This window comes from Podarcis pityusensis, assembly GCF_964106645.2.
Source record: "Podarcis pityusensis genome assembly, chromosome: 1".
In the NCBI taxonomy this organism is placed as follows: domain Eukaryota; kingdom Metazoa; phylum Chordata; class Lepidosauria; order Squamata; family Lacertidae; genus Podarcis; species Podarcis pityusensis.
The window spans coordinates 44,866,625-44,888,813 of NC_138028.1; the positions used below are offsets into that span (position 1 = coordinate 44,866,625).

The 22,189-nt window shown below is 43.4% G+C and overlaps 2 protein-coding genes across 2 annotated transcripts in view; both read right to left on the bottom strand.

Annotated features, from left to right (window-relative positions):
* Positions 1-7,043, bottom strand: part of LOC308472136 (cytosolic phospholipase A2 epsilon-like) — a 46,395-nt gene extending 39,352 nt beyond the window's left edge. The window contains exons 1-2 of the mRNA XM_080996643.1: positions 6,937-7,043; positions 6,573-6,605 (exon numbers count right to left, since the gene is read on the bottom strand). Coding sequence (XP_080852769.1) covers positions 6,573-6,605; positions 6,937-6,963 — 60 coding nt within the window. The 5' untranslated portion in view covers positions 6,964-7,043. The remainder of the gene's footprint in view (positions 1-6,572; positions 6,606-6,936) is intronic.
* A 9,989-nt stretch (positions 7,044-17,032) lies between these two features.
* LOC308472164 (cytosolic phospholipase A2 epsilon-like) overlaps positions 17,033-22,189 on the bottom strand; it is a 41,333-nt gene continuing 36,176 nt past the window's right edge. Inside the window, exons 19-21 of the mRNA XM_080996796.1 lie at positions 20,759-20,925; positions 19,931-20,117; positions 17,033-18,362 (exon numbers count right to left, since the gene is read on the bottom strand). Coding sequence (XP_080852922.1) covers positions 18,142-18,362; positions 19,931-20,117; positions 20,759-20,925 — 575 coding nt within the window. The 3' untranslated portion in view covers positions 17,033-18,141. The remainder of the gene's footprint in view (positions 18,363-19,930; positions 20,118-20,758; positions 20,926-22,189) is intronic.

Consider the following 22,189-nt stretch of genomic DNA (forward strand, 5'->3'; position numbering starts at 1 on the left):
CTGAAACCCGGAAGTAACCTGTTCCAGTACTTCTGGGTTTCGGCAGTCCGTAACCCAAAAAAACGCAACCTGAAGCGTCTGTAACCCGAGGTATGACTGTATGATGATAAATTGCATTACTAACAGTGGCCATTCAGAAAACAGTTGTTGGTGATAACACAGCCAATCATCATCAACAAAAACGACAACAACAACATTGTAGAATTAGATTAAGAATAAGAGTAAAAACAATAAGAATTTTTAAACAAACTGTTCAAGCCTCTTGTTGAATTGCCATTGTTAACTGTGGATTGCCACTCCTAATAACTTAATCATCACCATCTATGCCTTCTGCATTTCATTTTCCTTTGACCTCACTGTTTACAGTCTCCCAGCAGCCATACATAACATGTACACAACACTTTGTGTCAGTTGTAAGTTTGCTGAGGAATAGGCAGTGGTATCATTTGCACTCACTACACAGACTTGCATTACTTTAAGCAAGTGCCCTCCAGATGTTTTGGTCTACAACTCCCATCAATCCCACCCAACATGGCTATATAGAGTGACATCTTGTCAAGAGGTTTGATAAAACCCAATGAAAAATTGAGAGAAAGAGAGAGAGAGAGAGAGAGAGAGAGAGAGAGTGTCCTGAAGTTCTTTTCCCAAGGCTTTTGGGAAGCCGGAAACACTAGTCATTCTTATAAAACCCTAAGCATACAACAGCCCTCAATTATAACCAGACACCTATTTCTGGTTTTATCTTTTGTGTGTATCTGAAGAAGTGTGCTTGCACACGAAAGCTCATACCAAGAACTAACTTAGTTGGTCTTAAAGGTGCTACTGGAAGGATTTTCTTTATTTTGACTATTTCTGGTTATAATCAAAAAATAAAACAGCACATAAGTAAGATGCTGAAGCTCAGAATTATGACACTTGGGAACTCATAACGTTCACCTCAACAACAACAACAACAACAACAACAACAACCAGAAAAGGTGGGCAGCATGACCCCCAGAAAATTTCTTTGGATTTGATTTGAGCTAATTCAAATTCTAAGTCATTCTCAGTTTTTTGAGAAGCAGCTTGGTTTATTTTCCAGCCACTCCAAAGCGATATAGACAATCCAACAAATGGTCTTAAAACTAAACCTTCTTTGAAGTTTAATCTTGAATTTATCCAAAAGCACTCCTGCCCCCACAACACTTAATGGTGCCTTGATACCATATTTAATTTAAAGTAACATGCTTCCATCTCTTTGCAAATTGGTACACCAGGAAGAAACAAGCCCACAAAACCATATGTGATGTCTTCCTCAGTTTATGGTAGGCCTGCACAACTTGTGAAACATCAAGCAAATGCAGTCTATCAAATATCAAATATTTATAGCAATGCTGTAGATGCCCAGTAAACATTCGGAGGTCTGCAAAGAACACAAATCAGGTGATTTGCAGGCTCGCTACAAGAGACTGAATTGGACCTTTAAAGCCCAACATGGTTGAATCCCTGAGTTACCTTAGGCAATGTCTTCCCACAAGGCTTTTAAGATCTACCTGCATGCTGAAAACATTGGTATGAATGGAGATTACAATTGTTTAATTTGGGAGGCCCATTCCAGCATCTTCAGAACTTGAAGTGCCATGATTAGACTTGCGGCTAGGCAAGATTCACATAGAGGCATCCTTTGCATAAAGCAGCGGTGAGAAACCTGCAGTTCTCCAGTCTCCAGTCCCAAAACATCTGGAGGGCCAAGTTTGCCTATGCCTGAGTTAGGCTATCCCTGTCCAGATAGGGACATAGCTGGGCCACCAGCTGAAGCTGATGGAAGGCACTCAGGGTACCTCTAAGTGAGCACCTTGCAGCTTTGAGATCACATCACAGAACATCTTGAAGAGTTTGCATGTGGGCTGGCATCTAATGCGGAGTAGGATTAGACTTGATTGGATCCAATATTTTTCTACCCTTACCAAAAGCCTATATCGGTTCCATCTCCTAGGAAACATTCATATATGAAGCAGGCTGGTCCCAAAGAAACCGCATTACTACTACTATACAGTGGTACCTCGGGTTAAGTACGTAATTCGTTCCGGAGGTCCGTTCTTAACCTGAAACTGTTCTTAACCTGAAACACCACTTTAGCTAATGGGGCCTCCTGCTGCTGCTGCGCTGCCGGAGCACGATTTCTGTTCTCATCCTGAAGCAAAGTTCTTAACCTGAAGCACTATTTCTGGGTTAGTAGAGTCTGTAACCTGAAGCGTATGTAACCTGAGGTACCACTGTATTATGATATTAGTTAGGGGTGTGCATCGGTTCTGTGTGGGTGTTAAATAAAACAAATTGGGGGGGGGGCGGATTGAGGTGGAAGCATGGTGTCAACAGCCCTCCTACATTGGGGCCAAACAAAGTCTCATGACACCTTGTTTCTGAAATTTTTCATACCTTGTATCTATGTGTCCCTATAAATTGCTATGTTTCTCTGAGGTCATGAGCTATTCCAGACTGAGGTTGTCCAAAATGTTGCCTACAGAGCACTGTAGAGCTCTGGGTTTGTTGGTTTGTTTTTAAAGCACAGCAGCAGAGGGTATTTTCAAAAGTTTAATTTAATTTTAGAAAAATCTACACCAGGGGTCAGCAAACTTTTTCAGCAGGGGGCCAGTCCACTGTCCCTCTGACCTTGTGGGGGGCTGGACTATAATTTGAAGGGGAAAAATTAACGAATTCCTATGCCCCACAAATAAACCAGAGATGCATTTGAAATAAAAGGACACATTCTACTCATGTAAAAACATGCTGATTCCCAGACCATCCGCGGGCCAGATTTAGAAGGCGATTGGGCCCGATCCAGCCCCCAGGCCTTAGTTTGCCTACCCATGTTCTACATTAATAAACAAACAAACAAATCCAAAGTTTTCAGAACTCTGCAGGCAGCATTCTCAACAGCCTCACACTAAAATGCATATCAGAGGCCTGTAAAGGTCTAGGCATGTAAGGGCTATTGAAGGACATAAATAACCACCATAAAAAGGCTGGTGTGAAGATGCAAAGTTTAAACAAATGTACAAGCAAGAATGCACACCACTCAGCATCCTCCTATTAGCTATGAAATAAGAAAGAGACAGCCATCTGCTCCCCACCCCCATAAGACATGATGGGGGAAAGTAATCTTTTACTTTCCCCACAAAAAGTCACAGAACCTATCTTTCTGCAATTTTGCTGGATTAACGCACTCTGTGCCAGTAAATTTCATCCACTTTTACCAAAAGAAGGAAAAGTTATAGCTGCTTTTAGATTCCCCATTATAGTGAATGGGGAATCACAGAACTTCGTTTTGTACAAATCAGCTTGAAAACTGAAACACAGATCAAAACTGAGAGAGCTCAAAGCAACTCAGAAATTGATTGGATTAAAAAAAACAACATCCCCGAAACAAATACATGGTGAATCTTGGGGTCTGTGAACACCCTTAAGATTAATTTGGCAATCTGTATAAGCCAAGATGTTCCATTATGGTGTACTGTCAATCCCCCTGCCCCCTATGATTACAATCATACAAGGGGGAAAGCAGTTATGAGCCTACTGACCCCCAATACTCTCACAAGTCCCCATTGCTATTTTTGCAGGCCCCTCTTTTAGAATTGGGTTCTAAATCACATGGGGACCCTTTCTGAGTAGAGCAGGTTCACCAATGGAGATGTTCAGCCCCCAATACTTGGGGAGCTGCAAGAATGAAGCTGTCCAGGGAGGCACATCCATCAACTCATGCATGCTCTCCCCCTTGTGAGATGGTCATGGGAGGGCAGAGGAGAACACAATAGGCCTCATATCAGTAATAATCCCATTCTTGCTGAATATTGTGATATTTCCACCACGACAGAGGACTTCAATATGGCCAGAATCATTTAAGAATTTACAGCAGCTGTTCAGGCAAACAGAAGTGGTACAGAATGGCCGCTTACTGTGCTCCCAGTGCATGGCGGTTGTGGCCTGACGCGGTGCCTCCTTTTTCCCCAGACACACCACGCTACCTTAGCTGTTTTTCCCTGTCCGTCCCCCCCCCCCGACCGCAGCGGATGCTCACGGGTCCCCACCAAACCCATCCATTCAAATGAGCCAATCTGTCCCAGCCCCGGGGGGAGGGATGGGGAGTGGACCTGAGGGAGGCAAGCTTCCCTTGGGTCCATCCTCTATCTATTTGCCCAGCCAACCCCTCAGCACAGCATCCAATCAGCCAGGAGCATCACCCACCCTTTCATTAATAGTTTATTATTGCTCTAACATTTCCTTTTCAGCTAGGAGGGCTTTGCTGTGGTCTTTTGACAGTTGCTGTATTCGGAGCCGGGAATGAATTTTCCCTGCTTTGCAGGTTTCGCCTTCCCCTTAGCACTAGTCACAACTTTGGCAGTTTAGGCCTTGGGTGGAATCCTATAGTCTTTCATCCAATTCGGGTGCGGTGAAATGGTGACTCACCCAGCCCCTGTTCTCTGTGGCAGCGATAACAGGGTACCCTGTAAGAGGGGTCTGGTGGAGAGTCTCTGTCCCAAGAGCCACTTGGTAGGGCTAGCGCGCCATAGAGCTTCCCTCGGCATTTGGAGGCCATCTGTGTAAACCTGCATTTTGTGATGGATTCATCCCCGAATAGACCCTGTCATGCCTCAGCCCCCCAGCTAGGGCGGGGCTGAGAGGAATATATGCCCAGTACCTATGCTAAGGCTTCCTACATCTGAAATCAATAAAGTTGTAGCCTTTCCCGCCCCAATCTGGCCACAGTGATCCATGCAATGGTCACCTCCAGGCTTGACTACTGTAATTCGCTCTACACGGGGCTGCCCTTTGTGGCTTAGGGCCCTCGTATCTACGGGACCGCCTCTCCTGGTATGCCCTGCAGAGGACTTTAAGGTCCATGAACAACCATAGTTTAGAGGTCCCGGGCCCTAAGGAAGTCAGATTATCCTCCACCAGGGCCAGGGCCTTTTCAATGATAGCTCCAACCTGGTGTCCCATGAGACCAGGGCCCTTCAAGATTTAACCTCCTTCAGTCAGGCCTGTAAGACAGAGCTCTTCCACCTGGCCTTTAATTTGAATTCAGCCTGATCTTTTATTTCCCTTCCCTTTCCTCCCCCTCCCCTTTTATGAAGATCACCTGCTCTGAGACCCCACAGCTAATTCTCCCCTGGCCTCCTCGCTGGCCCAAGTAGGACCAATTCAGCCAGCTAGCCCTGGGGATTATCTAATGCTTATTTCCCCTAAATTGATTTTTGAATTTTATTGTTATTCATGTTTTATGCTGTATTTTATGCTGCTTTTATAATTAAGTGTTCTACATTTGTTGTTAGCCACCCTGAGCCCGGTTTTTGAACCGGGAAGGGAGGGGTATATAAAAAAATTTATTGTTATTATTATTATTTATTTTAAATCCCAGGCAGTTGTTGTGTCCGTTCATTTCCCACTCAGTAGTTAGGCACGCCGGGTGGGGGACTCTGCGGCTGGGCACGCAAATAATTCTGAATTTTGTCCATCTTCACTGTAATATCTATAGTAGGTGTGTTGCAACCAACACAACGCATTATCATCACACTCCTGAGTCTCTGATACAGGGATGGAGAACCTGCAGCCTTCTAGATATTGCTGGACTCACATCATCATTAACCATGCTGGCTGGGGATGATGGGACCTGGAGTCCAATATCTGGCGGACTCATTAGGGGGTACTCAAAGGTACGCAATACCGGCACCTCCTTTTTGTTGTTAAAAAGTGTGGCACTTACTGTAACAGCCTCACAGTGAGTACCGGCACTGATTTTTCTAGAAAAAAAGCACTGAGGACCAGAGATTAGCCACCACTATTAGAGAATCTCCCAATTCTCAGAGAAAGAGGGGTAGCTCAATTGTTTTCAACACTGGTAGCCGTTCATCAGTACAAAAACATACTTGTTCAAATAAACAATAGGAAGTAACACCCCAATTAGTGTATCCCATTTTACATATTATTGCTATTCTTTATTGATTTTATTCTTGCAACTTTGATACAGCACTGGGGAGGATTATTGGGGGGGATTCAGTACATCTCCCAATATAAAAATATAAGCTTCTAAAAGGCCTTTTCCATATAATTTTTACAGTTGCGCTATAGTCTGCTTTTCATGTGTAAAACCTGCTGAATGAAATGCTGCTCTCATTTGAGACAAACTATCTGGCATCCCTACAGTTCCGATTTTTTTAAATTTAATATTCTCAGGATAAATCTGGAATGCCACTAAACAGAAAACACTGTGTAGAACCTTATATACTAACATACAGCCATATTTCCATGAAACAAATTGAGAAAGGAACAAAAAGGAGGAGGAATAAATCTGTATTGAGAGACATTTTGAAAATGGAACAGTTCCTAAGAACAAAGTAAGAATCTGAGTGTGCTGGTACAGGATGATGAAAATTATAAGATCTGATGGACCACCACAACAACCAACATTTATCCATGTATACAGTGTATTTGCGATTGAAATTATGGCACGTTTTCATCCTAATATCCACTCCCCTGACACACATTATAACAAACTTATGTTCTGAAGGTGTTTCCCCCCATTTCATACATACCGGTCTTGCCAAATTTCGATTATTTGCTAAGCCCTAAAGAAAGAAAGAAAAATAGATTAAAAATAGCCACTCAGTGTTGTTACAAATTCCACCTACATGCATAAATACTTCACAGCTCTCCTACCAGAGTGGTTTGTTTAATTGTTTGTAAGGTTTCTCACTCGCTCTCAAGCTAAATGTACCAAAGGGAATCAAACCAAAAGGGCAGAGACGAAAGGCAACTCTTTCAATCAAGTACTGCACCTGTGGATTTGTCAAGTTGCTCAAACATGTTCTACCTACATTTGAAAGTACGCATAACGAGCTTCAGAACGGGCTTCCTACAAGCCCAGGCTGTTTGGCTTGATTTGCAAAGTTTTCTTACCTCAGGTGAACTTGAATTAGCCCCCATCGTGGTATCTGCTGCATATGATCCAGTTGCTCGAAGTGGTGCTTGAGTGATAAAGTTCACAGCTGACAGTGCCTCCTGGGTGAAGTAGATGAGCAGGTGACTCATGACCCCACCCCTTTCTGAATTCCAAGGAATGAAAATAGCTCCCTCCCTATTTCCTTCAGTATCTTGAAGCCAGTCATTTGAGTTAATTGATGCTGAAGGTCCCTGTGTTGTGGTGGAGGTGACTTAAGTGGCTATAGGTCATTGTGGCCATACAACGTGGTTGATGAGAACATCCATTTAACTATTCAGCCTGTGTACTGAGCTCTCAAAGTCTAGGAAAGTTACGCTGTTTAAATGAAGCTATGTGAACTACCTGGAGATGAAGCAGCTTGAGGTGAAGGACCTCTTTGTGGGAACCCAATACAAAGATGGTGGTTGTATCCCTGTATCTTTTCCCCTGGACTTCTCAGCATATTGAGAATGGGGAACCCTTAAATGTGCAAATAAATGTTTGGAAAATTATTTAAGTAAAGGCAAAGAAGAAAGATTGTTGATGGCCACTCCATGATCTTCCTCCACTGAAAAATGCAGATGTTTGACTGACGTAGCCCTTAATCTGCATAACAAGACTTAACCAATAAAGATTTAATAGAACATTGATAAAGAGAATACTCCCATATTTGGGGATGTTTATGAAAATGTGACGAGGACATAGAGAAGGCTTGGAGTTGGATAACACAATCATCTACTTCCCCACTACAGAGATTCAAAGCTTACCAAAAGTCTTAATGGCCAAAATATGAGGCCTTTTGGATTGAGTGGGTACAAAATATTAGTAAGCATTTAGCCAACATGTACATAGACCTAGTCAGCTGAAATTAATACAGGTCTAGAATCACTTATCTTGTTCTGAATTTTGTCCAGTTTGTGGCACACCAGTCCAGTCTATAAAAACGTTCATATTTCAGGAAACCATATAATAGCACCATGATGAACCAGGGAACATCATTCGCCTCCAGGTATAACAGGTGCCCATTATCTGCACTTTTCAGAAAAAAATGGATGTCATGTTTGTTCCAGTGGACTTTTCCAGCTGATTGAATGGATCTCTGCCATGGGTGCCATTTTTGTATTGTTTTGCTTTTTGTGGTTTTAACTGGCTTGTGTGTTTTTTGCTATTTTTTATTTTACATCACATTGAGACTCTTGTGTGGAAGGCAATTAATAATACAGCTGTACCTCGGTTCTCAAACGTCTCAAAAGTCAAATGTTTAAGTTTTCGAACACTGAAAACCCAGAAATAAATGCTTCAGTTTCCAAAAGCTTTTCGGAAGTCGAACACACTACATGGCTTCCATATTGAGTTTTCCGGAAGTAAATGCTTCAGTTTCCGAATGATTCGGAACTTGGTCTTCTGAAATGGATTACGGTTGAAAACCGAGGTACCACTGTATATCATAGGAGCACCTCCATCACAAAGTTATACCAGGATGGGACTGAAGTACAGCACCTGCATGTTTAGGAAACCTCAAAAATTGTTGAACTTTTTAAAGGAAAACCCAAAAGTTGTTGATCTTTTTCAGTAAAAGCTACAAGAATTTTTGAGCTTTTCCGGACATTTGCTGGATTTCTAAAAAATAATCCAGGATGCCATTTTCGGAAGTGAATTCCAGGAAAATCAGGACGTATGGCCATCATCCCTGAGCATTGGCCATGCTGGCTACGGAAGTTGTAGTCTGAATATCTGAATGGCACCATGTTGGCTATTCCTGAGATATATTACCCAGGAAGGATAGCTCCTTCTTTCTATTTATGCACTACCAAGCTTTTGCAACATAGTTAAAAGTGAGAATTACTTCATAGCAGGTAGAAGCAGCTTAACGTCTTCCTTATCCATGAAAAGAAACATATGCAAATAATTGCTTGAGGCCACCTTAGGCTCATGTGTCAACTTGTCTTATTTCTGTCAACTCAGTTGAATTTCTGTGCCTTGCACATTTGTTCCCTGAACACAGCAACTAATAGTAAACATACTTACATGGAAGGAAATCACATTGACTATAGTGTACCAGTCTCAAGTTGGAAATTTTCCATTATTAATCCAGACTGTTCCACTATTAATACAGAATCTTCATTTAGTTTCTTTTTATAGATAAGATCAACCACCAAATAAGAATCTCACCATGTTCTAAGTAGCAAGCAACCTCAAAGCACGAGAAATTTATTCCGGTCTTCAAATAACTGGAGGGGTGTTGAGATTCTGAGGTCCCCAGAGGGGTGCCCCAAAACACTCATTTCCAGACACTTCCATATGCAAGGGAAGATTTCAAACCTATTGTAGGGAGGGGGAGGCAGAGCATGAAATTAACCTGTAAATTTTTGATACTAAAAAGAAGTAAAACTGGATTTTTTTTAAGTATACAAAGCTTACAAGTGCAGTGGTACCTCGGGTTAAGTACTTAATTCGTTCCGGAGGTCCGTTCTTAACCTGAAACTGTTCTTAACCTGAAGCACCACTTTAGCTAATGGGGCCTCCTGCTGCCGCCGCGCCGCTACAGCACAATTTCTGTTCTCATCCTGAAGCAAAGTTCTTAACCCGAGGTAATATTTCTGGGTTAGCGGAGTCTGTAACCTGAAGCGTATGTAACCCGAGGCACCACTGTACACAAAGATAAAGAGGTAAGAGCCAGGAAACTATCAAATTAGATAATAAGGCAGTGTTAGCTTGCCCTTCACAAGGAAGAACCAGTTCCTGGTTGGTACAGGCAAGGCTGGCCTTACTATGAGCCACAATGAGCTTCATGGCTCAGATGGCAGATTAGGAGAGGTGTCAGTTTGTTGCTCCCTATCAGCCACATGTCACCATGGCTACATCTTCACAGCTGCTGCTGCTTTTGTCATGTGGAGCCCTTGCCCCATGTCTCACTGCGGGGAAGAGGCCCTTCCTTACAGTGAGGCATTGTGGGTCCCAAAGACCCCACTGGGGCTTCTTTCAGAAATAGCTGTATGTTGTGCATAGTGGAAAAATGCAAATGCCCAGGAACCTACTCACATGTAGAGGCTCTGTGCTATCAGGATACCCATGCAACCTCACCTCTCAGGCATGCAGAAGGCCTACCTGTGAGTAGTGCTCAGGAGTTCAAATACCACTGCTGACAACCACACATGGCATGTAGTTGTTGCAGAAAGAAGACCTGGTGGCAGAGCTGGGGCTAAAAGCACAGATCTGCTCCACGGTCAACAAAGATATGCTCTAGCTGAGAGTAAGGCATGACTAGGGCTAGAGAATTCTGAATACCACCACCAAGTCACAGTTCACAGTTCACCACCACCAAGCCACAGCTCTCAGCATTATCTGGAGGAAGCCATGACAGTTAAACTGGTAAAATACAATATGCATTAGTGTAGCTATCAACTATCTGGCTCACATGGATTGCAATCCAACATGTTTATTCATAGATGCTCGAGCACTGTGTGTGCTGCTGAGCCTGTACTTTTCCTTCCCTGACTAAAGGTCTCTTTCGCCCAAGTAAGACATCCACGTGCACAGTTAAAGTACACAACTTCCTCCCAAATAATTTTGGGAACAGTAGTTTGTTATAATGGTAGTAAGGGGAAAGGTAAAGGACCCCTGGATGGTTACATCCAGTCAAATGGGGTTGTGGCGCTCATCTTGCTTCAGGCCAAGGGAGCCAGTGTTTGTCTACAGACAGCTTTCCAGGTTATGTGGCCAGCATGACTAAACCGCTTCTGGCTGAATGGAAACACAGTGACAGAAACCAGAGCACATGGAAATGCCATCTACCTTCGCGCCGCAGTGGTAACTATTTATCTACTCATGCTGGTATGCTTTCGAACTGCTAGGTTGGCAGGAGCTGGGACAGAGCAATGGGAGCTCACCCCATTGCATGGATTCAAACCGCTGACCTTCTGATCGGCAAGCCCAAGAGCCTCTGTGGTTTAGACCACAGCGCCACCCGTATCCCCCTAATGGTAGTAGGAACTGTAGGTCTGTGAGGAGGAAACTACATTGCCCGTGGTCTTTAGCAAAGAGTTCGATCTTAGATTTGTTATCATATATAGTTAAACTAGCACAATAAATGCCAAAAGCTAGTAAGTGATTCTGGTATATTCTGAAGCATGAAAGCAATCCAGCATAATGGCCCTACAGTGGTAAAGAAAGTATTGCAGAGGACAATTTAAGGGAGTGGGACTCTATAACATAGCAGTCAGAAGCCAGGCTGCTTTTTTTAAAAAAATGGACCAAAGATTATAAAGACTGAAATATAGCCCTTTCTGGTTTTAAAGACACAAAGCAAAAACATGCCTTTAAAAAAATATTGTTACAGTGGTACCTCGGGTTACAGATGCTTCAGGTTACAGACGCTTCAGGTTACAGACTCTGCTAACCCAGAAATAGTACCTCGGGTTAAGAACTTTGCTTCAGAATGAGGACAGAAATCGTGCGGCGGTGGCACGGCAGCAGAGGGAGGCCCCATTAGCTAAAGTGGTACCTCAGGTTAAGAACAGTTTCAGGTTAAGAACGGACCTCCGGAACGAATTAAGTTCTTAACCCGAGGTACCACTGTACTGTTGTTAGTAGCATCAGTAGTTGCACTTCAGGTGTGGTATGACCAAAGTGTAGATTCCTATAAAATGTGTATAATTTAAATGGGGGGGGGCAGGTAGGTTGCATTACCAAAACAAAAAGTCTGCACAAAATGAGATCGGATGGACCTATGACTGAACATCAACAAAATTGAAATAGGATGTAATTATCTTGCTCTGTCCATCCATAGCTAGAAGATCTACACCTGTTTAGTTTGGGGGGGAATAGACTGGGGTGGGGGGCTCAATAAAATGCTACTCCTATCACCTTTTGAGGGCAAAACAATGGTGACAGCACCACACATACACCTAGCATAAGAGGGAGAAAAAAGAAAAGGCATTTTTAATGGGGGGAGGACTATTTTTTTATTTAAAAAATATATTAAAGGTAAGGTAAGTGTGTGTGTGTTACACACACACATGCACTGACTCTTCCCAAAAAAATCTGAAGCACACACACACGGATTTTGCCATTCTTGAATAGGGCAGCAAAACTAGGATGACCATTTCCATTTTACATTCAGTTTCTTACATGTGCATGTACATCATTTTATTACTCAGTGCTTGATGACTGTACCTGAAAGTGTGTACTGACTTAACTGAAAAGCATTGTGGGTTACATGATGTGACTGTTTTACCTGTTGTGTTAAGTTTGTTATGGCTCATTCACAAATGCAACCAGTTGCTCAATTAGGACACATTTGCAACATACATTTAACACATATTTAAACCACGTGGCTTCCCCCAAGGAATCCTGGGAACAATAGTTTAACCCTAACAGGTACACCTCCCAGCACCCATAACAAACTCAGTTCCTCAGGATACCCAGGATTATCTGGGGAGAAACCATGTGGTTTAAATATATGGTATAGCTGTGATCCTAATTAACTATAGTTTGTTCCTATGCCCACCTTCTGGCAAAAAGGACCCACAAAGCTTAACACAGATACAAAATGCCAGGCAAAAAAAATAAATTGTAAAAAGTTTAAGGGGAAAATACTCTTATCTTATCAAACCAACAACTGAAAGCCAAATTCTTGATTCCTTTTGCCTAAGGCAAAGGCCAGCTCCCACACACCCACCCCGCAAATGTCAGGAAGCTATAGTACATCCTCCAACAGCAGCTCCTCCTTATAAGAGGAGCAAGTGGGAAAGCTTGTCCCTTTGTCATGGACTGGCTGGATACAGAGGAGTGGAAGAAGGCAAAAGCTGGGGAACCCCCAAGGGAGGGCAGCTCAGAGCCAGGGGTTTGGTGGTGGGACAACGATCTATGGTCAGAGGGAGCAGACTGGGAGGAAGAGGTGGAAGAAGCTGAAAAGGCAACATGCTTTGTGGTGTCAGAAGCAGCAACAGGGTTTAGTGCAGGGGTGGCAACCTAAGACCCATGGGCCACAAGCAACCCGCGGGGGTTGTTTAACCGGCCCACGAGCCGCCCCTGAACCAAGCCGCCTGCTTGGTGAGTTCCCACATGCTGCACTAAACCAGCACAGCGCGGTGCAGCGACTTGCTTCCGCGGCGCTGGAAATCATGTCTGCGCAGACGCCGGAAATTGCAGGCACACGCGTTCACGCGCACAAGCAATCTGATTTACAGAGGGATCTCTGCTGGAGTGAACCGGTGCAGGCGAGGTAAACCTTGCCGACCCCTGGTTTAGTGGGCAGGAAGAGGCTGTGGCACAGGGTAATCCAGACTCAGAGAGCCAGTGTGATGTAGTGGTTAAGAGCGGTAGACTCATAATCTGGTGAACCATCTCCGCTCCTCCACATGCAGCTGCTGGGTGACCTTGGGCTAGTCACACTTCTCTGAAGTCTCTCAGCCCCACTCACCTCACAGAGTGTTTGTTGTGGGGGAGGAAGGGAAAGGAGAATGTTAGCCGCTTTGAGACTCCTTAGGGTAGTGATAAAGCGGGATATCAAATCCAAACTCCTCCTCCTCCTCTTCTTCTTCTTCAAACTCTTCTTCAGAAGCAGAAAAGGACATGGGGCTGGAGACAGAGATGAAGCAGACTGCTGAAAAGGCCAGGCAGTTTTCCCCTTCCTCTCCTTCTGCAACCAGCTCCCCTCCCCCTCCCAACCCCCCGGAACACACAGAGGAATGAAGAAGGTGGAGCAATGAGAGGCAAGACAACAAAGTCTTAGGCTGCTGATGGAGGATGTGGGAGAGGAGCCTTAGATAGCAGTTGGAAGGAGGGGACCTTCAGTCCTCGCAACTGCTTCATTGTGGCAAGACCTCCTGGGAAGGGAAGGGATGTTGTGACCACTAAGACTGAACAGTTTTGTTTCCTTGAATCGAATCGAATCTTTATTACGGTCATAGACCAGCATAAGGAAGTGGGGGTACAGTCATTTAAAATCTGGAAAACGGTTTGAAAAACTAAAAAGAATAACAAGTCTATAAGAATCTAAAGGAAGCAAGGAAAGTCTAAAAGAAGTGTTGGGAACATTAGACAGGAGTGTCAGATTGTAAGAGGTTAATATATATAAGACTATAGCTATCAGTCTACAGAGCACTCTGATATGAGTGCTCATTAATCTAGTTTGTGGTACGGGTCATCGTCCAACAAATTTTGAGCGCTGCTGTGCCGAATCTGGCAACATTGTATGTTGTAGCAGGGTTGGTATCTGAAAGCAGCAAGAAGGCGCCCCGGGTGTTGTTGTTTAGTTGTTTAGTCGTGTCCGACTCTTCGTGACCCCATGGACCAGAGCACACCAGGCACTCCTGTCTTCCACTGCCTCAAACTCATGTTGGTAGCTTCAAGAACACTGGGTACTTATGCAGTAATGGTAAGATGAAGCTAGTATGAATGTCTCTGTAATACAGGCACTACAGAAGCACATGCTCTGTTGTTTCTATTTGACCAGAGTCACAGGGGCATTGTCTCTCCAGGTAAGCAATCCAAGGACAGCCCAGGGGAGGGCATGACATAGAGCCAAGGTAAAGGCCCTCCGGTGCTTAGGGACTTTGAGTTTAGCTAGATATGCCATAGGGTAGGCAGAGTACCTGGAGGATTCATTGGCAATAAAAGTTGGAGTCCAGGCTAGATCCAATTGGCGCTCAGTGTCTACTACACATTGTTTTATGAGAGCTTTGGCTTGGTCATAGCCCATGCTGAGTAGAAAGCCTCGAATAAAGAGCTAACTTCACTGACATTTAGTGCCTTCTTTTATTGCTGACTTAGGCATGACTCCAGCTGCTGACAGCTTTGGTGAATCAAACATAGTCTCTCCGCTGCAGCAAGTGGGAGATATGCGAGTGTGAATCAGCCCTGAAAAGGTACGTGAGAGCACACTTCAGATACATCAAGGATGTCCTTTGGATGGAGAGCTAAACCACAGCACAGTAGGAGCAGTCAAGGCTAGTGAAGGGCGGTTCTGTCAATTTCAGTTCTCTCAACTTCTCATTTATCAAATTTTAAATTCAGTTCCCCACCTTTCTGCAGCAATTTGTGATTAAAAACAAACAAACTTCATGAAAATCTCTCTGTGTTTTAGTTTGAATTTCTCCTAATAAACACGTTTATGCAGCTTTGACACCATATTTTTGCAAGCAATGTCCCCTAATATGTGCATGTTTGTAAGCATTCTTTAGTTGCAGAAATGCACCCCAAAATTCAAAGAAGTGCAAAATTCAAAAGATAGCTGTGTTTTGGTTCTCATACTGTTTTGGAAAGTGTGAATTTGATAAATTCACCTTTATATATGGCATGAATTGAAATTCTCCCCCATCACTAGACAAGACACTAACGGAGGCTCTGTTATCAACAGCATTGCATGGGAAGTGCAGGAGCAGTATCTAGTGGAGAAGGTAGGAGGAACAGCGTACATCACTGTTACCCATACTGTAAAGAGTTGCTGTGCTATATGTGCTGACCTTGCCAGTCCAGCTGAATGAGAAATCAACATGAGAACAAGCACAACCCTTGGATGGGTTTATATGTGACCCTGATCCTGCCTGCCTGATCCTGCCTTCACCACCCTCAAAACTCATGGGGTGGTGGCCAAGAGACTGCTGAAATTATTTTTAGAGATTAACTGAAAAATAAGCTATTGTTTACTACCACGGCCAGTAGACAGGGGCTGATCCAAAATACATGTGACAGAAACTGCAAATGGACAGCGCAAAAGCAATCAGATGTCTAATTAACAAGGCAACACTGAATAAAAGGTGTGTTGCCTGTCCCAATTGGGAAGCTGAACAATGTCTTGGTGGCCATCAGTCCTGGATTTGCAAGCCAACACCTACACCATTTGCCATGGTAGTGACATGTAGCATATTCCGTATTGTTTTCCACCTGAAATGATAATACAGGAATGACCAGTAGCAGGTGGCATGGTGGGGCAGCCGCAGTGCTCACCTGACGTCCAGGCATGTTGCTGCTGCTTACTAGGTAAGGTTAAAAAAAAAGGTAAAGGACACCTGGATGGTTAAGTCCAGTCAAAGGTGACTATGAGGTCGCAGCGCTCATCTCGCTTTCAGGCTGAGGGAGCTGGCATCTGTCCACAGACAGCTTTCTGGGTCATGTGGCCAGCATGACTATACCGCCTCTGGTGCAATGGAACACCATGATGGAAACCAGAGTGCACAGAAATGTTGCTTACCTTCCCGCCGCAGTGGTACCTATTTATCTACTTGCACTGGTATGCTTTTGAACTGCTAGCTTGGCAGGAGCTGGGACAGAGGAACAGGAGCTCACCCAGTTGTGGGGATTCAAACCTCTGACCTTCTGATCAGCAAGCACAAGGGGCTCAGTAGTTTAGACCACAGTGCCAGAGGAGAGGGGCAAGGAGTGGCAAGGCAGCCAATGCACCAATAGGAGCACCAAATTGGCTCCACTGATGTGTTTGCACCATGCCATCCTCGGTAAGCAGCAGTGACACAACCAACCAGGGGTTAGCTGGATGCCATGTCACCACCACCCCATCCACTGCTGAGGTCAACCAACAAAAGAAAATGTGTATTTTTTGGTGGGAATGCATCCTGGCTTTGTAGTATAAACTTGGTGGCTTCTCCCCATCTTTCTCCCAGTCATATAGCTGTTCAAGATGCATGATCCTTTGGGGGTTATATGTCTAGTGGTCTTAGGCATGACACAGACAGTGAGGCCCAAGGTCAGCCTTAAAGCTCATCTTATCTTATTCTGTGGAAAGAGAATTAACACAGGTCTCCAGGTAGCTGTGCATATTGAAGCTAAGATTGTGCTGATGATCCTTATTTACTTGTTGTAATCTTTTTGGTGATCATGATAATATATGAGGAAATTATGGTTGGGGGTGGGATTTCCCATTCTTGTATTCCTTTTCTTTGTTACAAGTTTATATGACTTATTTGAATCACAACTTTGTAAACATAATACTTTAAAAAATATATATGGTTGCATGCCACCCCAGTCTCTGAGCTGTGCAAGATTTCAGGGGTTCCAAGCACTTACCCAGAGTTTGTGTTTCCTTTTGGGAATGAGGCACAGCAGAGACAGTGGTATCTTTAAGATATATGGTTTATTTACACACATATAAAACCTGAGTCTGCAATGGAGGCATTCACAGAATTAACACCCCAAAAAGGGTCTTGCTTCTCCTGTAGCTACAGTCTTGGATTCAAATACTGTGCTTTGCCCTTTTTTCCTTTCTAGCCTGCAACTTTACCTCTAGGCGACATTACACACACTTCACTTTAAACTCTGACTTTTGTCTTTTTAACTTTCTATTCGCCATCTGCCCCAGAGCCCCCTCTCTTTTTCTTTCTTAATGGCCTGTCACCTTTTCCTTTGTTCTCATTTAATGGCCCTTCACCCAGGCAATTACCTGAACACAGGAAGCTAGCCTGGCCTGATTAGCTTTTAGCACTTAACTGGATCCAGAAATTTAGAGGTCTGGCACCCCCCAAACTCATAACAGTATTTCTCGATCTGAATTTTCACATAGGGAAGGCTGATTCACATATGAACACTCCATTGCTTCATGATAGTCTATAGTATTGAAAACCAATATCATATCTCTAGAAGATACTGAGAACAAATTCACATTGTATGTACATCACTTGATAACATATTGGTCTCAGTCAATGAGCTCGCGCTGAACATGTAAACTTTCTCCATTTCAAGGTATTGTATCTGGGTTGATATGAAGTGAGAGGGGAGTTCTCTTCTGGTTTGTTTGATCGGTAATGGCTGCTTCATATTGCCATCATCAAGTGACAATCATGCATTTATGAACAAAACCTAAGATCTGAAACTTAGAGGCCTATTATAGATATTCGTATTTTGTCAATGGCTTTTGTCACTAAGCTTCGGTTGCTGAGGCAATATAACTCAGGTCTATATTTTAGCAAAGCCTCTGTAGTGCTGGACCTGAGCCTAAGACGACCATGTTCCAGCCCCTCATTGGTGACCAATTGCGAGTAGATGTCTCTCAGTCACTATCTCCCAATTTGTTTCCTACCATATTTGTATGCAAACAAAATAACAGAGCACCTTGGTACACTTGCGGCCCATAAATCACAAATAATAATTAGCAAGTTCCCATTTCTGTAATACTGGCAAGTGGCAGAAAATGCAGAAAATACATTTGGAGAGGGTTAAGAAGAGAGTCATAGAGACTGTTGCTTCTGCTGCTTCTTTCGTTGTACTGCTGTACGCAGAGCCTGAAGAATCATATGTTGATTATTGAGGATATTGTAGTTGGTCAAATTTAATAGCTTGTTGAAATTAGCCTCTGAATACTGCAGCGCGCCAGTAGCAAATGGGGTAAATACGGTGCTGCTGACATCAACTTGGCCTTCCTCCATCTCACTAGGACTGCGTTCTACACCTATGGAAACAAGATGGAAGGAAATAATGTGTGCTATAATCCATATGATATGCAGTTATCTTTTTTGCCATTTTAGTAGAATCAGTAAAATAAGTAACTTACTTCGCATTGAGATCAAGGAGAAAGACAGGAACTGGGGGTGGGATGTGTGTGGATAAGCTCAACATCAGGATTTTCAGAAAATGGCACCCCTAAATAAATCAGAGCTGGGGAACCTCTGGCACCCTAGATGCTGTTGAGCTATAACTCTCACTATTCTGACCACTGACCATGTTGGCTGGGGCTGGTGGGTCCAACAATATATGGAGAGCCATAAGCCCCCCCCCCCCCCCATTCCCTGGTCAATAACTTCTAATTTCATTAGAACATTGAACTAAGTTGAGAGGTGGGTGTGTGGGTGTGTAATGCCTCGCAAGAGCAGCCAAGCTTCACATTCTTTTCAAGGAGTCAGAGAGGAGAGTATGAGCATATTCATCCCTGCCTGTTAATTGCTCAGCCACTTCAGTTTCCGGTGAGAAACTGGCAAGAAATCTCTGCCCATTACTAGGCTATTTGACACAACCTCGTCTTGGTAAAACACGCTGTCAGAATGGATGAGATGAGTAAAATCTTGAAAGTAACTGAAACCAATTTGAGGTTGTGATGGTTGAGCGATTGTGTTTATGGTCTATATTTGTATGTATTTATAATGAAGGGGAGAAGATCCCCATCTGCCACATTCATCTCGGTTTTTAATGCAGCAGTGCAACAAGTGCTGAGTGAATGGGTTGAAGACTAGAAGGTGAAGGCTAGAAGCTAGAAGGAAGATTTGATAAAGTAGACTGGGTTGGGGATAAAAGATGATGAGCCAGTGGAACAAAAGAAGACAGACTGAAGTGAGGATGCTACATAGAACCCAGGGTCCATGACCCAAACAGCCACCATGCAGATGGAGGACAGCACCTCACACACCCAGAGCTGCTCTTTTGTTTCCACTGCAGCACTTGCTACTGCCAAAGTGACAACACACTTTTCAAACTAAACAGTGGCTTTTCACTTGGGCAGCATAGAGTGCCATTGTACTTAACCCAAGGTACCACTGTGTGTGTGTGTGTATATATATATATATATATATATATATATATATATAGTAAGGTAAAGGGACCCCTGACCATTAGGTCCAGTCGTGACCGACTCTGGGGTTGCGGCGCTCATCTCGCTTTATTGGTCAAGGAAGCCAGTGTACAGCTTCCAGGTCATGTGGCCAGCATGGCGAACCTGAGCAGCGCATGGAAACACCGTTTACCTTCCCGCCAGAGTGGTACCTATTTATCTACTTGCACTTTGATGGGCTTTTGAACTGCTAGGCTGGCAGGAGCAGGGACCGAGCAACGGGAGGTCACCCCGTCGCGGGGATTCAAACCGCCGACCTTCTGATCAGCAAGCCCTAGGCTCTGTGGTTTAACCCAGAGCGCCACCCGCGTCCATATATATATGCATGTGTGTGTGTGTATAGGTGTCAGTCATGAAAATAAGCAGATAAGAAAGTCATGTTGTCTTCAGGAAGACTATTGCTCTTCTTTACTCACCAGGAGCTTTGTATTTTTGGAAGGTATCGCAAACCAGGGGGAAATACAGCAATATGGGAGCCTTTGGACTCTCTGCTTTGTCGAAGAGGTAGCATTCCTTGAGATGCTTCCTGTCTTCATCTGTCAGCACAACCTTAGGAAATGGAATGCCCTGCTCCGCATAGTATTTTGTAGCTAGATCCAATGGCTAGAGCATTAAACATGAACAACATCAGAACCCAAAGAGATATGGTTACAGCTTTCCTTTCTCAAAAGCTAGTAGTTGCACTAGAAGGATGATATGGCACTTATCAGGGATATTTGGGGTATGGGTACTCTTGTCTTGGCATAGGTAGGTGGATCAGATTTTCTAGCACTATGAGTCTATAAAATGGTGATGAAGGAGGAGGACACAATAATAATTGTCCAAGGTCCGGTCTGTCTAGGACGTCCACTGTCCTCTCCCAGGGGCTGATTCTCTTTTGCTTGTTCTCACTCTCTTTCCATGAAAATACTGAGGATTAGAAAGCAAAGCCATCTTTCTCCACATTACTTCCCATGTAAGAAGACTGTGTAAAAAGCTGAAGCTAGATCTTTGGTGGTAGGGAGAAATGGGGACCACCTGCCTGCCCCCCAGCATTACTCCATATGACTCAGTCGTCCTTGGAAGAAGAAGAAAATAATCCATTTTTATATCAAATGTGAAGCTACACCAAATAACTATATGGCATAGCAAAAAGTTCTTTTTCAAGCTCTTCCAGTCTTCTGTTAATATTTGAAGTAAAAAATTAATGAAAAGACGAATGGTTATGGTCAAGTTGTTAAAGATAATAAAAAGAATCTTCTCACCAATGTCTGTGATCCTCCACTATAATTTAAATGCAAAATAAGGTCCACTTTCCTCTCTGGCCTCAGAAGCGGTGGGCAGCTGGTATTGATGAAAAAAGCTGTGTCCGTCAGTTCCAAATATTCTGGTGTTTCATTCAACTTGTTGGGGAAATTATCTAGTACAGTATCTGAAAGGCAAATTCTTTAGCTTTATATGCAATGTTGCAAAGAAAACTCATATATGCTATTAAAGACCAGGAGGACTCAATTAATTATATATCATTAACAGGCTAATGATACTACAGTGCAGCCTTAATTTACTTATTCATAGTTTATATTCTCTACATAGACGCCTCTTTTGATAACAGGTACCTTTTATACTTTCATTTTTTCCTTCAACTTTTGAAATTTCAGTTGATCCAACAAAGCAATGATAGACCTATCAAGAAAGAAGCTATGTGCCTGAGACCCCAAATTATTTAACTTAGTTTGCCTTTACAGTGGTACCTCGGGTTAATAACTTAATTCATTCTGGAGGTCCATTCTTAACCTGAAATTGATCTTAACCTGAGGTACCACTTTAGCTAATGGGGCCTCCCGCTGCCACCGCGCTACGGTGGCACAATTTCTGTTCTCATCCTGAAGCAAAGTTCTTAACCCAAGGTACTATTTCTGAGTTAGCGGAGTCTGTAACCTGAAGCGTCTGTAACCTGAAGCGTCTGTAACCCGAGGTACCACTGTATAGTTCATACTAAATCCTAGCAGATTAAATTCAGAGAAACCAGAATGCATCCTGCTGTAGGGTTAGTGGAGAGGGAGAGATAAACATTTTAAATTGTGCTTATTAGTATAGCAATGTTATCAACAGCAATTCTTTCCCCCATGCCTTATGATTATTTTTCTGTTAATACATTTACAAAATATTTGTTTTGAAATGCTTAATAATTTATTTTTAAAGAATCATTGCATTTATATCCCACCTTTCCTCCAAGGAACTCAAGGTCGGGTACATAGTTCACTGCCTCCCCAGTTAATTCCCACAACAAGAGGTTAGGCTGAGAGTGAGTGTCCGGCCCAAGGCCACCCTTCATGTATGAATGGGGATTTGAACCCTGGTCTCCCAGGTCCTGGTCTAACATTCTAACCACTACACCACTCCCTAGGTTCATCTTTTAAATAACCAAAAAGGACCCCAGGTCACTATGACTAAAACAACGTAGTTGTAATGCCATTCCTACAAACCTCCCTTACATTTCTTCTTTTGCTACTCCAGTTCTTGAAAACAGACAAGCATGAAGTGTTTCTGGAAAGCCTGAACCTCAGAATAATTGTTAATGTAATGTAATGTATCTGCATAATGTATTCTGGGTGTACAAGGAACAAGAAGGGAGAACAGTCAAGGAAGAAATGAAGAATGACTGGCTGCACAGGTTCCAAACATGCTCTGTTTTA